The sequence below is a fragment of the Cydia amplana genome, chromosome 8, assembly GCF_948474715.1.
Source record: "Cydia amplana chromosome 8, ilCydAmpl1.1, whole genome shotgun sequence".
In the NCBI taxonomy this organism is placed as follows: domain Eukaryota; kingdom Metazoa; phylum Arthropoda; class Insecta; order Lepidoptera; family Tortricidae; genus Cydia; species Cydia amplana.
The window spans coordinates 6,381,353-6,400,670 of NC_086076.1; the positions used below are offsets into that span (position 1 = coordinate 6,381,353).

The window sequence follows — 19,318 nt, forward strand, 5'->3', positions numbered from 1 at the left end:
CTCCGTTGCTGTCTCGTACTTAAATAGTTGCGCGAGGTTTTATAGTTAAAGGCCACGTTAAGTATTCAATTTTTACTTAGAACGACTACCTACTCCAATCTTCAATACACCGATGTTAACTATACCTTCTCAGAATCGTTTGAGTTAAGCAGTATACCATGTACCTATATAATATGAATATTCGCTAGCTGAATTCAACAGACTCAATCACAATAATTTCGACAAGTGATTTTTGGAGAACTGCATTGAATTAAATGGGTTTCACTCTAGCAGTTCTAAGTAGGTATACATAATAACTTCTTCGTAAAATCGAATGGCCACGCCATCGCCATACTATAGGATGGAACTGGGTATAAGTTATGAGGAGGACTTCCATATAGTACTTATACATATAATTTAACACAGATAATTTAATCAATATGGGGCAAAATAGTTCAAACTAAAAATTATGAAAAGTCCGGTGAAGTCGATCGGTGAAATTTTCGGGGTAAATTCAATGTGAACGTGGAGTTCTGAACGAATAAACGAATTAAATAGTTACACGATGATATACATACAATCCCTTCGACAGAATTTGGTCCTGAAAACATCTTCAATCGGCTTGACCATTAGGTAATCAATTTCTTCCAGTCTTGTAAAAGCTACACAAATAAAAAAACTAAAGCACCACAATTAAGGTAATAAACTTAAATACTGTCGGTAATATACGAGTATAAAACAAGCAAAGAGTAAGAAAATAGTGGGATTTGAGAAAATACTGAACATAAATATAGTTTTTGTATCTACCTACACCAGTCTTTTCCTATTGGAAAAGACTGGAAAGAAAGGGCAATAGATAGGCAAGAATGGAAGAGAATGTTGGACAAATACTTAAATATATTAGAAAAAGGCGATTCGGAAGAGGCCTAGGTCAAAAAGACCTTACGAACATGCGTGTAGAAATATATATACACATATGATGGTTAAATGAAATGTTAACAGTTCGTATAAGAAAGGCTTTAATAATAATAATATAATAATCTACCTACACCAATATTAATCAGTAGATTTATTCTGTTTAATAGTGAGGGCGTAAATCAATAGGAATATAAATAAAATTACATGTGTAGATATAATTATTATCTATCGTCATCATACAAGACAAGATAAATATGTATTTCTTACAAATTTTGTAGGCCTTTCCTTTGTAAGCACTTGAAGTTAGCTAGCTTGTATATGTAATTATTTTTTCCGTACGGTCTCGTGTACCTAGTGTTCAGGCGGATGTAACATTTGAGTTTTTTTTTATAATGACTGTTTCTGATAACCCATTTTATACGAAACGCTTTTTCCTTATGATGGAATTTTCCTTATTGAATAACATAACTAAACACACACTCGGCTAATATTTAGTCATGCATGGAGTGTTAAAGAATCCAAGATTTCATAAATAAAAGCTATAAGTACATTATAAACGGTATCTCAAGTAGTTTTGTCACAATTTCGTCATAGACGGCTGTATAGTGTTCTAAGTAGAAAAACGGAGAAGTCGCATGACTTAAAATATTTGAATTCAACCTTCTATCTTAGGTACTACACATTGTAGTGAAACGAGTGAAAGGAGCGCAAAATAATAATGAAGCGCGACATTAATGTGGAGTTTTTTTCTTGATCTATTTTAGTAACGAATTGTTTAATTGATCATTCTAATTCTCTAGGGCCTCTAGGCAGTAGTGTACCTATTTTAGTAGTATCTGACATGTTGTACAAATTTTTGAAGTAAATCAGTTTACAAATTTAGGTATATGAGTGTTTCTTTTATTTTTTGGCATTTTTATATATTGTGACCTTTTTTTGCCACTTTTGTGTTATTTCTACTAAGAATCACGAGCTCTATCGATCCTAATAGGATAAAAAAATGTCCCAGAGTTTTTTCCTATTGTGTTACCATTTCACCATATACTTTGTATGGCGGTAACAAAAAGGAAAGTTTGAAAAATGTACTTATGGAAGTTTTAGGCCACTTTTTTTTCCTATAAGGATGAAAAGGGCTCGCGATCCTGACTAGAAATAACACAAAAGTGGCAAAAAAGGTCACAATATATAAAAATGGCAAAAAATAAAAGAAACACTCATATATCTATTTAAAATCACATATTTAATCACTGTAAACAGCCAGTACATAATTAAATAATATTTAAGTACCTAAAAATATAATAAATTAATATTATTATAAAAACAAAAGTGTATAACAAAATCTAAGCAATTAAAAATACAATAAAATTATGGTAACTAAATAATACTACGAGTCTAGCTATCCCAGACTCCATTTTGTACCGCATACTGAGCGACAGTTTTTGACAATGTTTTTATGTGGAATGATAGTTATATTATGTGATGGATTGTATTATATATTGTAAGTTACACAAAAAATAAATGGGTATAAGTATATAATTCTGTAATACCGGACACGGAAGAGATTATCCTCATAAATTTGCACTTTAAACAGTCTATGGGTAATTCCGAAAAAAAAACACAAAAATGTGGCGGATAATTCCGAAAAGGAACTTATGAGAGATTTAAAATGATTTTCGGGCTCAACCTATTTTCGAGATTATCCGAATACACCTCACAGTTCAAGTTATAAAAAGTGTTTGTTTAAGTACTAACTGCAACGCAAACATCGTTGGTAGGCCTTATTTCGTTTAATTAAGGACGACGAATGGTCAGGTCTGTTGACCAGAGTTCGCTACAGCAGTAAAAGTAGCTGCGAGGAACAGAGAGGTTCAACTTCTGTCATAGTTTCAAAAAGTGTATATATGTATGTCAAACATAATGCTTCTTACGTAAAATGCGAAGCGGGAAGTTTATAGTTTTACTTTTAGATAAATACTATGTTTACACAATAAGTTTTACATTAGATTTTAAGTTTAATAGCTTCTGTCGGGGTTTAAGTACTTAACTGTACTAAAACTAGCGTACTTAAAATAGAATATATTGAATTATGTTCGTATAAAATACAATTCAACTAATTATTTTATCAAGCTCAAGTCACGTCCTTACGTTTGATTGGAATGTAAACATTCTTTTGTACCGCATAAGATTGCATTTGCAACCGCACGAATCGATTGAAATAAAGCGTAAAGTATTTCTGTCAAGTTTAATGACAATTTTATTTAAGTTATTCATATTTTTGTAAGATTAAATGGAATAGAACTAGGTGCTAATAAAGAGGTTAAGGATAGGTATTATTGTCATTTCGTATCTGTATATTGACAGAAAAAGAAGCTTTTTGTGCCAGTTTTATCATTAATACAAAATATTACAAATGATTACGACCTGTCTTTTTCCATTGTACTTTTTTTGAGCACTAAAATATGTATTCAATTTTATTGAAGAGCTTGTCGAAGTGGCAAAACTGTCTTGACGCTATTGATCACATTAAAAAAATCGTTTACAATCAACAAAAGTTCTGGCATACATTACATATTTAACCGAATATACAATACTTAGAGTAACTACTGCAGGATGGGTGCTGAAACTTAGGCCATCATATTAGTTAGGCATTCAAAATACTAGTCATTGGTTTGACAGGAATGTGACTACGGCCTTGAAGCAATGGAGAGATCCTCGTAATATGCACCTATTACTAGTTTACTATATAAATTAAGACAACGAAAATGTCACCATGTTATCGATGATAACTGAACTCGAATAAAATTTATAGGTATGTCAGTGGCCATCCTGCAGTGTATCATAAACTAAATAAGTAAAAACGAATACTCATCATTGCGAGCAAGTCCGAGTTCTAGCACAAGCGGTCAAGGTGAGTGGCGGCCGACACAGTACATGCTAGCGCCACGGGTCATTTAAACGAGAAAACAATTGGGCAGCCGAAAAAGTTGAATACACCTAAAATGAAAAAAGAAAACGTGATATGTATAGCAATTCAACGGTGACACAGACGGAAACATATCGAGTCCCACGCCTTCGTTTGGACTAGTTTAACTAATCATCAATCAAAGGTCAAAGACGATACAGAAACTCAACGCCGCCTTCGATCTACATGTCATTCAAATTCGTCAATTACGAAACAGGACTCTAAGCTGTTAAAATAAAGTTCAAAGTCAGGCGTGGAAAGAAATAGCACTACACAGCATACACAGACATGCAATGAATTATGTCCAATCAAAGAAACAAAAATAAGCATTGATTCCATACATCATAACAAGGTCATGCACGGCACCATCGTCGTACGGTAACACTTTAATCTGGTTTACGCAGTCATAGAATACATGCCTAATTCAATAACGTTCAGAGATTAGTAGCATTCCAGTCGTATTTGTATGTTTTATCTATAACTACACGATCTAGGCCGAATACGAGCATTCGTATATAAGGACGAGTACCTTTGACGACCACTCAATCGTCGGACGGTCGCACAGGGAGGAACATCGGAACAATTCATGAAATAAATTATCCTTATCGTTAACCTACTTAACTGATTATAGGTATAGATAAAATTAGATATACAGTGATATAATTTGTAAGTAAATGTATTAGATACTTATTGATATTGATGTGAATTAGGAAAACCAGTTTATGTTAGTAAAATACCCTTTTAGCGAATGTGCATTGTGCAGTTTTTATTCGAAGCTTTAAAGCAAATAAGCCTTTTTATAACACAAGCGTTTATAAGCAATTCATAATATTTAATAGTATAATTACCCCAGTAGTAACACTTGTTATTCAATATGAGTAGGTATTAGTGTCGAGTTTAAATCGTTTGTGATGTTAGCATGAAATGTATGTTCAATCCATAACGGTGCCAAAGTGCAAAAATTAAACACAATAAACCATGCGTCACAATAGTTGTAAACAAACTGAAATTAAAATCGATCTCAAAATATTTTAGGAGTTAAATATACATTAATATATAGACAGGTATATACTGTACCCATTGTAACTCGCATTGTTTATGTTTCAACCATTTTTTCCATAAATGTATTCCAAATTCTAGTCACAGACAATGAATGGAGTTTGAGGATTGCAAAATACCTTATTAATCTCTCGCTCAATCTTTCCCAAAGAAATAAAAACAAACCATTAATGAGAAGAATATACTCATTTATTTATAAGCTCTGACATAGTCATTCGACTAAATCATAATATGCGCAGAACATTATGATTTGTGACAAATCGACATTAGACATGGTGTCTTAACAAAAATACTTTATAAAATTGTAATTCTAATCTAAATATGACAATGTACATTAAACATATCCTCTTTTAAATATTATGTAATAAACTACACTATTCAATACTTGTACCTCAATTTAACATTTCAATTTGATTTATATTGTCCGATAAAGGTACGGAATATACCATTGACTCAGCTTGACTGACTAAACTATGGACAGATATTTAAACCTTCTACGTTACACCAACTTTAAAACAGTGGTTACACGGGCGTCACACATTACATTGACATTGGTAACAGATTTATATATTTTGAGTATTTTTTACGTCAATAATTGAGCAATAATCAGATATTGCGTTGCGGTAGGGCACTTTCTTACGAGTAACTCTCTAAATGTCATGGGCGGTGACTAAAAGAAAAAGCCTGGGAGATCGTATCGAGACCGCCCTACGTATAAATTATATTACATGTTGTCGCTACGAGATATCCCCTATATCCCCTCTGCAGTCAGTTTAAAGCAAATCATAGAGAAATATAGTAAGACAAGAGTGCTCACTCCATACATCAGTTAGACTATTAATTTCAGTGTCTACATCTAGCATTGAGTAGCGGAACTATCAGTACTGCTACATCTATTGTCAAATTGCAGTACTGATAGTTCCGTTACTCGATGCTAGTTGCTAATAGTCTTTTTGGTACTAAAACTGATGTATGGAGTGAGCAATCTATGTATTTTTTTCTCTATGAAGCAAATAAAAGAAAACCGATATAATTTAATCACTAATCATTTCAGTTATCTGTTCTTCGCAATGAATTTTTGTGATAACCCGTAAACCAATGTGTTTATTGTGTGGCACGCTTCACCACCGTGCTGAACCAAGCAACCCACCTTGTTAGAGCTGACGAACACGGGTGACCAGTTCGAACCATGTTAGTTGACTTAAATTAAATGCGTTAATTATAAATACATATAGTAACCGAGTACTGGAAACATTAACTATAAGAAGTGGACCTAAAATGTATAAATATGTCATATTCTAGCTAGATAAAATGTCCTTGATACCTTATAATCATTGGGGTTTAAATATAGCTGAGCAGATTACAAGCCCCAAGTAGAAATATTAATTCAAAACTTACAGGAATGTACATACATATAAATAGATTTAGTGACGTTTAGTAAAATACGAATCTAACTAGCTGAAAGTATCCTAAACTTTTAAATATATTTTAGGCATGCATTTTATAAATGCATGCTGACTTTTGCTATATTAATTATTTGGTATTCCTTATGATTGAAGAAAGCTACAAGTGGAAAATTTCACATTTATTCCTAAATTGAATGGAAATAATTGAAGGTAAAATAATCATAATCAATCTTTTCGTTTTCGTCAAAAATTTCAGACTTAAATATTAAAGCTTGTCATGTTTGACTGTGCTTGTAACAGCGTCATGATATTGCACTGGGGTGCCTTTAGGCCTGCTCCCGGGCTCCGCGCCGCTATACAAAGCCTAACTAACACTGAACGCTGTCCTTGCATTGCTATAGGAATCGAAGCAATAAATAAATAAAAAGAGTTCGACATAATTACCATAATGACTGTAGTAAGTATCTAAATAAATTATAAAAGTCAAATAAATGCTATACTACCTTAATTCCTTCAGAGAACATTTCAGTCAACCTTACCTTTGGTGAAGCTCAATTTTTTGGCGAAATCAACAATGGAATGTAAAGGACTCTCACATTTCATTTCAATAAAAATAACCTCTCTACGAAAATCAACTCAAAATAAATATGAAACAAGAAAAATATAAAAATTTGAGTGTAAAAAGTCAAAAAATGCTTGACCATGTTTAGCTCGAGACTGGTTAATTTCGAATGCAACAGAACATAATAATGAACCATAATGTGTCGAACTAAGGGGCGCGATCGCAAATCAATAGGGTGGCGTCGGTATCACAGGGTGGCCGCGGGGCGCGCTTAGGAAATGGTAGTGTAATATTTACTTGACTTCTTATTACCTGGCGAGCTAGTGGCCACAGATTGTTCAACTTTTTTACGCTCAAATTTGAGTGGTTGCTTGAGATTGATATTGTTGGACTCCGCCACGGCCGCCAGCCGCTCCAGCACCCCGCTGATGGTCAGCCGCTGCTCCGGGCTCACCGTCAGGCATCCGTCTGCGACAAACAAACAAACAAACCAGTTACTTACTTTCTGTCACAAAGCACGGCATAAGGATCTCAGGAGTTTGCTCAGTTACATAAGCACGTAAATAATTAAAAAAGTTTGGCCCTTCGTGATAAATCTTCTTAAAAAAAACCGGCCAAGTGCGAGTCAGACTCGCGTTCCAAGGGTTTCGTACATTGCACAATTTTTAGCAATACCTATGTTTTTTTTTAATGAAAAGTGAGTAAAATGTCTTTAAAAAACCCGTAAGGGTCGGATCAAAAACTAAGTACTTAAGTCCGACTCACGCTTGACTGCACATTTCTAATAGGTTTTCCTGTCATCTATAGGTGTATTTCTATTTAGGTTGTCTATTTCAAAATTAAATATATTATTCAAAATATTAAATTATTTTCAAAATTTTAGACCCAGTAGTTTCACAGATAAGGGGGAATGGTCATTTTTGTCTATGTTCTTGAATAACTGCTAAACTATTTATATTAAAATTATAAAAAATATATATTTGAGATTCTCAAAATGAGCTCTTTCATTTGATATGTAACACGATATAGTTTAAAAAACTTTATTTTTTAATTTGCTCTTTTACCCCCCAAAAGTGGCCTCCATATTTAAAATTCATTTGTTTACGTTACATGTCCGTCTTTGGGTCACAAACTTACATATGTGTGCCAAATTTCAACTTAATTGGTCAAGTAGTTCCGGAGCAAATAGGCTGTGACAGACGGACGGACAGACAGATGCACGAGTGATCCTATAAGGGTTCCGTTTTTTCCTTTTGAGGTACGGAACCCTAAAAATTAGAGATGACTATAGATTCATGTATCGGCTAGGATGTATCTAACGTATAAGTCAAATTGATTATACGTTCACGTACTTACGTAGGTACTGTGGGTACGCAGGTTAATGTTACTCATAAATAAAATGTGTACTAAAAAGAAATTCAAAGAAACTCACTTATGATTTCATGTAAACATTTGTAGCGCTGATCGTTAGGGTTGAGGTTGTAATTTCCGTTCAATATGGCCAACTTAGCCGAGTCCTCGAACGGATGCTGCATGTAACAGAGAGTGTACAGTATGCAACCCAACGCCCATACGTCCACTGCGTGGTCTATTTTCCGGTTGTCCCAGGTGTCTAACATTTCTGGGGCTCTGTACATGGGCGTCGTGAACTGGGCCAACTGAAAATGATATTAAGTATTATTAATTTTATTTCACTGTGCCCAGTGAAATTTCATTACGTTCAGATTTATAGCGGCCCGATTTAATGGAAGTCTTCTAATGTACAGAAGACGGTAGTCAAACAACAGTACTACTACTTATATGTAGATAAAGAAGGCATGTAAAAGTTTAGTTCCTAGTTGGAAAGGTTACCAGGGGATGGGATGTGTTGACGGCTTATGACCTGCATGCCTCGCTTGAACTGTCAGTACTTCGAATAAATCGTTACCCAATTGGTCAAACGCAATATTTCCTTTTCTCACTTTGTTAGGTGAAGCGAATATTCTAACACAGATGCGAAAAAGTCACAATGTAAATGATACCTTCATAACATATCAGAGTCCAATATCGCGAATCTATTTTTAACGTAGGTAAGTATGGCGGTTAAAAGGTCAAAGGTCGATGCAATTGTCTCTGAATCTGGATGGCAGTCCATTGTTTTCAACCCATTGAACAACAGATTAGTTTTATTACGTATTACTACTACTATTGAGTATTCAATTATTGCATGTTTCGATCAACACATTTGTCCTATTAAATGTATTCAACACATTTGTCCTATTAAATGCATTTCTAAGCCGACTGAACTGAAGTTCTATTGAGCGTGAACGTTTGCATATAAATGAATTATACAAATAAAGGTAATAAACAAGTTTGTCACCTTTGCCGTTGCCTTGGGCGACAAGGGTCTGAGGCATTAATTCCTTTATCGGTAGGTAAATTGTCTTATTATTTTACTTCATATCGTTTCATTCATAATAGGCAGTATACTATTTCATTATAAAGTAGGTATTATATAGCGTATTACAAAGTGGAATCGGGAATTACCGGTAGATTATGATACACACAGGAGCAAAGTGAGGCCGTTTAACAGCACAAAACTAGGAATTTATATTCTGGCCGAGGTTTTACATTGATTATGACAAAAACGAAGTACATAGATGCTACGTAAAAACCAATAATAACCAAAACTTTATGTTACGTGTTGCTCACGCCCACTTTACAGATGTATACTTGTAATTGTATGGGCTCTGCCTGAAATAAACGTTTTTATTATTTATTTCTTTATTATACAAAACTTAATTACGGTCGACTCGTCTCAGCGCGCCAGAAGTGCGATAATGTTAATATTTCCGCTATATAACAAACATAACGTTGATACTTCCGCAAACGATTGAGAAAATGCATATTACGTGCGTGCGGTCGTAGCTATATCAATATCGCGACGATATCGATTATCAACGTGTCGTATTCGCATTGCATTCCTGAACTAAAAATATAAATTTAGAGGTCCTATTATAAATGCTATAAACGTGTAACATTCCGTACGGAAAACCTAAAAATCTACCTAAAAGTCAGTATAGTATAGGTTCAAATTCTTTCCGTTTTATTTTGCCCTACTACATTCAAGGGAGGGAAAGCAGACAGATGGACGCATTGAAACTTAAAACTACATCAGATTGTATACAGATATTGAGATAACTCTTCAATTCAAACCTTGTTTCAGCTTAAAAGTTGCATGATGTTAGATTATTTCGTAACAAAACTAGTGCCAACGCCATTTTTATTAATAATTAGCGGAGCGAGCGCTGGGCTCTTTTAAGAAACAACCGGTAAAGAGGTAAGAACGGCTAGAATTTTAACAAAAATCGAAACGCCTTCGAAATACGAACCTTGCATGATAGGTAGGCAGAGCAGACCAGAACGATTAGAAAATTAAACAAAACAGTCGAGAGCAAACTGTTAAAGGATCATTACACGGACAATTAGCAAGCCAACAGCACTCTAGTTAGAGCCAGCCTGTTTGCAATGCTACTTGTTAACAATATTGACTTCCGTTCGTTGGCACATTGCACGCAGGAAATACTTAGTAGTAGTTTTCTACTTTAACCCATTGTTTTGCATATTGCCAAAGTTTGGCTAAATGGTGGACAAGAAAAGTGGTAGATGGTTGCGTAATCCTTCTAATATTATAAATGCGAAAGTGTGTAATGTTAGATGTCTTTTAACTGAGGGGTCACGCCTAAACGGCTCAATAGATTTATATGAAATTTGGCAAACAGTCTTACCCCAGAATCTTATAGACATATCTTCATTTTACGAATCATGGTTTGCCAACCATGGTTTTTAGGTATAAACTGTTGAAAGGTTGCCAATCCAAATACCTAACACAAAATATATGGCACCAGCATATCAGCGCCAACTTGTGCAGCTGTGTTTATACTGAATTCAGTTATTTAAAATAATATAAGAAAAAAACTTGAAGCGCTGGTGGCCTAGCGGTAAGTGCGTGCGACTTGCAATCCGGAGGTCGCGGATTAAAACACCGGCTCGTACCAGTGAGTTTTTCGGAACTTATGTACGGAATATCATTTGATATTTATCAGTCGCTTTTCGGTGATGGAAAACATCGTGAGGAAACCGGACTAATCGCAATATTTAAGGGCCTAGTTTACCCTTTGGGTTGGAAGGTCAGATGGCAGTCGCTTTCGTATAAACTCACTAGTTACTCACAATTCCTGGGATTCGTTGCCAAGCGGACCCCAGGCTCCCATGAGCAGTGGCAAAATGCCGGAACAACGCGAGGAAGATGATGATGATAAGAAAAAAAACTTACGTTTTCTTCTAACATATTTCTTTGATTAGCACTCCAGGAAGGATTAGGCGAATACACGTCAGTAGTTGCGGAACCAAAATCACAGAGTTTCATTGTACCTAAAAAAATAAACAATTGTTATAGGAGTGAAACAAATTGACACATGGAAGTCTCTAAGAGTATATATCAATGTAAGTAGTAGATAATTATTGTTTTTAATCTTAAGAAAAACACAATAACACTTTAAACTCTCGCGTTTTGTACACATATTTAATTACACAAACGGGTCTACCGCGATATAATTTCATTGTTTTTACCTTTAATTCCGACGTTTCAGCTGAGTTGCACCAGCTGTGGTCACGGAAAGACTGACGTCCCAACAAATGTCAACGGAGATATTAATAAAACACCACTAAACTACCCGAAATTAGTTAATAAAAATGTTCGGGGTAGACAAAGAAATTGCAGCTACCCGTCAAAGTTTAATGTTTATTGTCCACGGCACGACACGCAACACTCACAGTATCCACACACTGGTCCAAAACAATGAAATTATATCGCGGTAGACCCGTTTGTGTAATTAAGAAAAACACACCTAAAAAGTAATAAAACTAATAAAAGACCGATTGGAGACTATTATTGCAACATGTACGTTGTGAAACATTGTCTCACGTAAACACCTACCATACGTGCGTGCATACATACGTGCGTAACGTGTAACACGGCGAATTTAACACTGCCTTTAAGAAAATTATTAATTAAAAATGGATGCTATATTTTGAAACAGTTGGGCTTTTAAACTTCTTTTTAGGTGTAACTTAATATGGGCAAACAAGGAAATGGTTGAAAAATATAGGTACACTATACGGATAAAAAAAAACAAGAAGATAGGGTACGTGAGCCGACTAAGGGCGCATCAGAGAGTGGATCAGCTACATTTTAATAGCGCTAATTGAAAATTGCCTACTCCAGAGCACACAGTCGCTGTGGCTGAAATCGGACAGGAGAGAGCATAAAAAAAAACTATAATTAATTATTACCTTCATTAGATATTAAGAAATTTTCTAGCTTGAGATCACGATGGGCGATTGGAGGAACCTGTGCGTGCATGTGTTGCACTGCCTTGCATGTCTGGTAGAACACTCTGAGGATAGTCGGCAGCGGGAAGGCCTGCCCTCGGTTCTGAAGGGCCTCCATCAAGCTGCCCCCGCTACACAGGTCAGTCAACAACAAATACTCTCCCATTCCATGCGAGGTCTTTGACTTATCAATAAATGAAGCGGCTATATATTTAATAACATTGGGATGACCCGATAACTTTTTTAATAGACTAATTTCCTGGATTATATTTTTGTTTGCCTGCTCGTCAGCCGCCATGAGTCTCTTTAGAGCATATTCAGTGCCAGATGACACGTCTTGGGCGACAAACACAAACGCAAAACCACCTGCAACCAAAATGCATTCACAATTACTACAAATGGGGCATTATCTATGAAAAGGGACCTTATTGTCGATGGTGCTTACGCCGCACAGCGTCGCGCGGCTTTTTATTTACACTCGGGTGCAAAGAAATCGGACCACCCCAGCATTTTCAACATTTTTTCAATTTGTGTAAAAACTGTAACCTCGATCATGATAATTTAAATACCACGTGGTAGATAATTTTCTGCCCTATCAAATGACATCAATATTCAGGAGTGGGGATGGATATTGTGCAAAATATGGGCCTGGAAATCACCCCCCTCCAACTGCCTCATTAGCGCATGCACTAATTGACCACTTATCATTAGGTATAAAAACAGTCATTATCATTGTTTATGCATCATTCGTGATTGGTACGTCTTCCTGAACACTACTCTCATCGCCTGAACCTGGAAAAACTGGAGAAAAATGGATACTACCTCGACTGAAGCCGGCCAAGCAGTTGCCCTATTGCAGGGAGGGCTTAGTCAACGTGCAGTGGCTCGACAACTCAACCTATCGAAGTCATCGGTTCAACGTGTCTTCCAGAGATTCCGCGTAGATCAGACGTTATCCAGAAGACCCGGAACTGGCAGAACTCGCATCACTTCTGAGAGAGATGACCGTTTCATCGTTCTTACCTCGCTACGAAATCGTCGACTGAATGCCGTTCAGCTTCAGCAGAAGCTCCTAGAGACCAGGAATGTGTCTATCAGCCGATGGACAGTTAGAAGACGACTGAAGGAGAAGGAATTGACAGCTCACAGAGCTGCAAATGGCCCAAAACTCACCCCAATACATCGTGGACAACGACGCGTCTTCGCTCGCGAACATGAAGAATGGACCCTTCAGCAATGGAGTTCCGTACTTTTTTCCGACGAGTGCAGGATAACTTTGTCTGGCAATGACGGACGGGTACGAGTCTACCGAAGACCTGGGGAGCGGTTCTCTCAATGCTGCATCGAGGAACGTGTTGCTTATGGTGGGGGGTCAATCATGGTCTGGGCTGGTATTTCTTTGGAAGCGAAGACGGACATTGTGTTCATCACAGGGCCAGGTACCAGACCGAATTCAGGCGGTTTGACTGCACGTCGGTACGTGGAGGAAATCCTGGCTGATCATGTGGTCCCATTTGCGGGTTATATCGGCGATGAGTTCATCCTCATGCAAGATAACGCTCGGCCGCATACAGCCCGGATCACTAAGGAGTACTTGGAGGAGGTCGGCATCAGAGTCATGGAGTGGCCAGCCCGCAGTCCTGACCTAAACCCGATCGAGCACATTTGGGACGAGCTGAAAAGAAGAATCCGGGCCAGAAATCCCGCCCCTGAATCCTTACTGGAGCTAAAGACTGCGATCGAAGAAGAATGGGCGGGCATCCCTCAAGACACTGTAAAAAAATTAATAAGATCAATGAAAAACCGAATGACTGCATGTCGTAGGGCTAGAGGAGGCAATATACGGTATTAAAATGCTGAAAATTGTTTTAATTTTTACTTGATATCTTTAGAATCGCAGTTTTCCCATTATGCATAAGTTTCACTCCAGTATGCATTTTTAGGGTGACAAAGTTCTTAGCCCTGAAAGCCTGAAAATATTGGAAGTAAACCTGTGAAAAGCACATCAATTTATAGAGGAAAAGCCAACCTTTCATTAGGTATATAATATGTCACAGTAGCACATACAGTTTTTACAGAAATTGAAAAAATGATAAAAATGCTGGGGTGGTCCGATTTCTTTGCACCCGAGTGTATATTGGAGCATCGTTAATAATGGCGTAAGCGCCATCGACAATAAGGTCCCTTTACCAATAGATGAATGTAAAAATTAAATGGTTGAAAGATCAATACAATATTTTTATGAACACCTATATCTTCTAAAATTCCTGGAGATTTCTTTTTAACCAAAATCAAGAAGTAATTGCTACATATACAAAAAAAAACTCCAAAGTACAGTCCACAGACCAAAACCAGAATGCAAGCCGTTACTTTTTGCTTATGAAGAACCTAAGTCCTAGCCGTGGGTCTCAGGTCAAAATATTTTGAGACCCCCTCAAATAATGTAAGCATTTAACTATATACAATTTCCATTTTTAGGGTTCCGTAGCCAAATGGCAAAAAACGGAACCCTTATAGATTCGTCATGTCTGTCTGTCTGTCTGTCCGTCTGTCCGTCTGTCCGTCTGTCCGTCTGTCTGTCCGTCCGTATGTCACAGCCACTTTTCTCCGAAACTATAAGAACTATACTGTTGAAACTTGGTAAGTAGATGTATTCTGTGAACCGCATTAAGATTTTCACACAAAAATAGAAAAAAAAACAATAAATTTTTGGGGTTCCCCATACTTCGAACTGAAACTCAAAATTTTTTTTTTTCATCAAACCCATACGTGTGGGATATCATTTTTTTCTAAACTGAATAGTTTGCGCGAGAGACACTTCCAAAGTGGTAAAATGTGTGTCCCCCCCCCTGTAACTTCTAAAATAAGAGAATGATAAAACTAAAAAAAATATATGATGTACATTACCATGTAAACTTCCACCGAAAATTGGTTTGAACGAGATCTAGTAAGTAGTTTTTTTTTATACGTCTTAAATCGCCTAAATACGGAACCCTTCATGGGCGAGTCCGACTCGCACTTGGCCTCTTTTTTATAAAAAGCTTTGATAAGTGTTTTTGAAAGTAGAAGCACCACATGGTTCAAATCCAGCCTTCACTCTTTATTTTTTAATAATTGTATTAAAAAATAAAGAGTGAAGGCTACACAATTAAAAAGGGTTGAAGGGTGTATATTGATACATTTTTCAATTCTTAATGTCAACATTTATATTTAAGTTTTTCCCTTTTAATTTTTTTTATTTTAATGCTGGTCCACCACTGGCCATCATATAACATATGCATTAACATTAAAACTCGTCTTCATTACCAAGTGATAGCGTTTAGGCAGGCGTGTCTCACTCCGAGATTTCGTTGCTTTGCTACAGGTAGCTAAAAGTACATGCGTTCCGCCCCAATTTTGGGAAAAGCCATAAGCCGCGCGTGGCGCTGTCGCCGCTGTGGCCGCTAGGCCATATCTGTGCTGATCGTAACAGATGCGTTTTGTTAGAGTGAGTCTTCTGTACTTAGTACTATTATTTATTCTGTGGTTTAGGGCAGGGGTCATCAGATGGCGAACCGCGGTCTGTATTGGGACTGCCATTTTGTGCTGAACATTACATTTGCTTATTAAATAAACTGAAGTAGAAACGGACCACAATTATCATTTTATTATAAAACTGGACCCCACAAGAAATTAATTGGTGACCCCTGGTTTAGGGCCTTAATGTATAAATGGCTTTGGTGGTTAAGGTTGGTATTCCACCTGTCCTGTTCTCTTTTTTTGTCCAATATGTATTTTGTTTCACATTTTGCTTAATGAGAGAGTGAAACGCAATGACATAAGATGTTAAAATAATGTAACAGTTTATTATTAATTTAAATTCACAAATTTGTCTTACAACCAAGAAATTAAGACTAACTATGTGGTTGGTTAACTGCTTCAATGATGTTCGCTCCACTGATGTCAGACATCAGTCTGATATCAATACTCTAACATCAATTAGAGTAGATAATTATATAATTGTTATTACATACAACACATTGTAGTGTTAAAATGCTTTCATAAAGCAGTGACAAGATTTCCATGCTTAACATAAATGTTGTACAACATTATACAAACAACATACATATGAAAATTACCATCATTTGCTTTTTTGTTAGGTTTTAGATGTAGCCAAAAATATTTTTAAATTTGGTAAATAAGTGTAATAATAGATCTAAAGATATGATCGTTTTATCCATAGCTGCAGGAAACTTATCAAATTATCACTGCTTATCTTTCTAACATAGAACTCAAAAGTCAATGTTACTACTATCATTTGAAGGCATGATAGTAGTTTTTAATAAAAAGATATGTTTCAAATTAGCTATATTGTTGTTATACATGTGTCGTTCTACATTCTCTATTTTATGTTGAGTTTCCAACTTTCCACCACCAACTTAAATATCCAGAATTCCATAGTATATCTCATAGTGGCCTAATGAGGACGTTAGCACAATTACTCTAAATATTAAGCTATTAAATGAACAATAAAAAATGCCAGACAAAGCCCATCCGCCCCCACTGCGCGGTGACGTCTTACGAGACTGACGATTTGGATGCTTGTTATCATGGAGAAAGTTGTAAAAATTATGTGTAAATAACATATTCATGCCGTGTGTAAACAAATTTAAAGGGCTTACCTTCTGCAATCACTTTTTTGACTCTCAGTTTCATATTCCCAATTTCAACAAATTGACCCACGAATTCATTGTCGCTTCCACCATTAGCACCACTGGAGCTAAAGTAGCCCATGGCTGACTTAAACACGCTCATTTTTACTTATTATTGAAAAGTTTTATTAGGCGAATTAAAGAATAAATAGAATCTTTAATCAGCACCCTCTACATGGGTCCATTTTACAATGGCAGAACCAAATTGACGAAATTGGCAGATTGGTTTCGTTGGCACTGGCAGAAGATTGCAATGTTGCCAGTACTTATAATTTACCCATAAAGTGTTGTTTCTAATCAGGGATGTTGCGAATGCTGATTTTTTGACATCCGCGGATGCGGATGCGGTTGCGGATATTTAAAGGCTCACATCCACGGATGCGGATGCGGATGTCATGATTAGGTACTTAGAAAACGTCAAATATTACATTTTTAGTATTTTCAATTAAAAAAAAAACGAAACGTTTAGTATTTGAGCAAGAATATAGGTGCATTATATTTAATAAACAGTAACTTGGCCGACTTTTCTGGATTTAGACGATTTCGTTATAGGTAATGACGAAATTACCTAGCACTTACGCCGCCGCTAAGACGTTCATGTACCGACTTGTTCAACATCCGCATCCGCATAAGCTCCGCATCGATTTTATGCGGATGCGGATGTTGATAATAATGCGGAAGTTCCGCGGTTGCGGATGCGGATGTGGAAGTTCGCAACATCCCTGTTTCTAATCACTGCAGAAACCGAATGAGACTCCTGCAGAGTCACAGACGGTAAATTCGTCTCGTAACTGACCGCTTTAAAATAAATCTCTAGGAAAATGAGAAAGTTATAGATGATAATGCAAGTGCAATAGAGATGCCAACAGGTGGGTCAACGTACGAAAATCTACCTATATGGAACGCGTCTCTTCTTTAGCAGAAGTAGAACTCCCGGGATTTTAAACTTACAGTCTTGGCAACATTATACATTTCATAGACAATAATTGTTCGATGCGTAAAGCGTGCTTCGCACTTTCGGATCAGGTTTCTCATGGGTTTCTCAAATTGGAGGTCTTATCGCGAACACAAATCTAAACAATAAAACTTTTAGATTTCTATTTTCGATGTCTGCGGTAGTTCATCTTGTTCATGTTCGCTTCGGTTTTAGTGATAACAAACTATCGCACCACACCGCGACCTTGGTGCGTCGCACCCATAAGTGAGACCGAGAAAGAGATATCCCATCAAAAACATTAATGTAAAAAGGCGCAAGTCTCGCAACGCTTTTACTACAAAAAAGTTTTGAGATGTAATGTGAAACCAAGTCGGTTATTTTAATCAGTGCCAGGGGGTATTAAAGCCGTATCAATAAGATATCTTTAATTTGTAATACGTATAATGACTTGGCCATCGCACGGCTGCATAATGACAAAAGGATTATCGTCACCTATTAAAAATAATTCTAATTGAACATAACGCTAGCGCTAATTGCAGTTTGAGCATTACACATATTTACGAGTACGGTACGAGTAAAGCATTATGTGCGATTGCCAAGTCATTATATGTATTACAAATTAAAGACATCTTATTGAAACGGTTTTAACACCCCCTGGCACTGATTAAAATAACCGACTTGGTTTCACTTTACATCTCAAAACTTTTTTGTAGTAAAAGCGTTGCGAGACTTGCGCCTTTTTACATTAATGCACAAACTACTAAGAAGATACTACGCATTAATGTTTTTGATGGGATCTCATCTCTTTTTGTAGGCAGTCCTTCTTTTCGGGTACTCATACCCATACTATGTATGTATACACATATCATAACTAAACATATCTTCATTCATACTCACATCGTACATCGTAGTGTACCTTTACTTTACCTACTATTTGTAGGAACTGCAACAGTAACTTTGTAATATCATATATTTATATGGGATTACAAACTTACTTATGCAGTTCTTAGATCTTTAAAACGTGACTGATATTGCAATATTTTTAGGTTTTCCCTTTATGTGGCCATTAAACCCTAACTCTGTACCAAATTTCAGCTCTCTGAGTTTATGGGAAGTACTAGTTCCATGATGATGATCATGAGTGAATGAGTGTCATAAATGCGAAACTTTGCTTTCGCTTAACTTCGGAACTAAATGACCTACAGACTTGAAATCTTGGATTTTAAGTATGTGATTATAGCTTACTGGATGACGAAAATTTCTGCGTCCTGGTCTTATCCAGAGGTTCTCAAAAAGGGGCCTGAAAATGGGGCGAAATGGTTCCAGTAAAGGATGGTACGGCAGTGTTTGCTTCGCGCTCGACTTGGCGGGGGCACTGCCGTGCCCCTAGATCTGTTTCTCGCTCTTATGGGTGCGATAGTGTGTTATCAC

General features: G+C 36.5%; 1 protein-coding gene and 1 long non-coding RNA gene across 2 annotated transcripts in view; one reads left to right on the forward strand and one right to left on the reverse strand.

The window, feature by feature from the left end:
* Positions 1 to 17,197, reverse strand: part of LOC134650328 (cyclin-G-associated kinase) — a 51,221-nt gene extending 34,024 nt beyond the window's left edge. The window contains exons 1-6 of the mRNA XM_063505289.1: positions 16,921 to 17,197; positions 12,221 to 12,625; positions 11,202 to 11,299; positions 8,319 to 8,544; positions 7,189 to 7,354; positions 5,559 to 5,566 (exon numbers count right to left, since the gene is read on the reverse strand). Coding sequence (XP_063361359.1) covers positions 5,559 to 5,566; positions 7,189 to 7,354; positions 8,319 to 8,544; positions 11,202 to 11,299; positions 12,221 to 12,625; positions 16,921 to 17,053 — 1,036 coding nt within the window. The 5' untranslated portion in view covers positions 17,054 to 17,197. The remainder of the gene's footprint in view (positions 1 to 5,558; positions 5,567 to 7,188; positions 7,355 to 8,318; positions 8,545 to 11,201; positions 11,300 to 12,220; positions 12,626 to 16,920) is intronic.
* LOC134650361 (uncharacterized) overlaps positions 1 to 19,318 on the forward strand; it is a 50,217-nt gene that overhangs the window by 12,313 nt on the left and 18,586 nt on the right. The gene's annotated exons all lie outside the window — the stretch shown is intronic.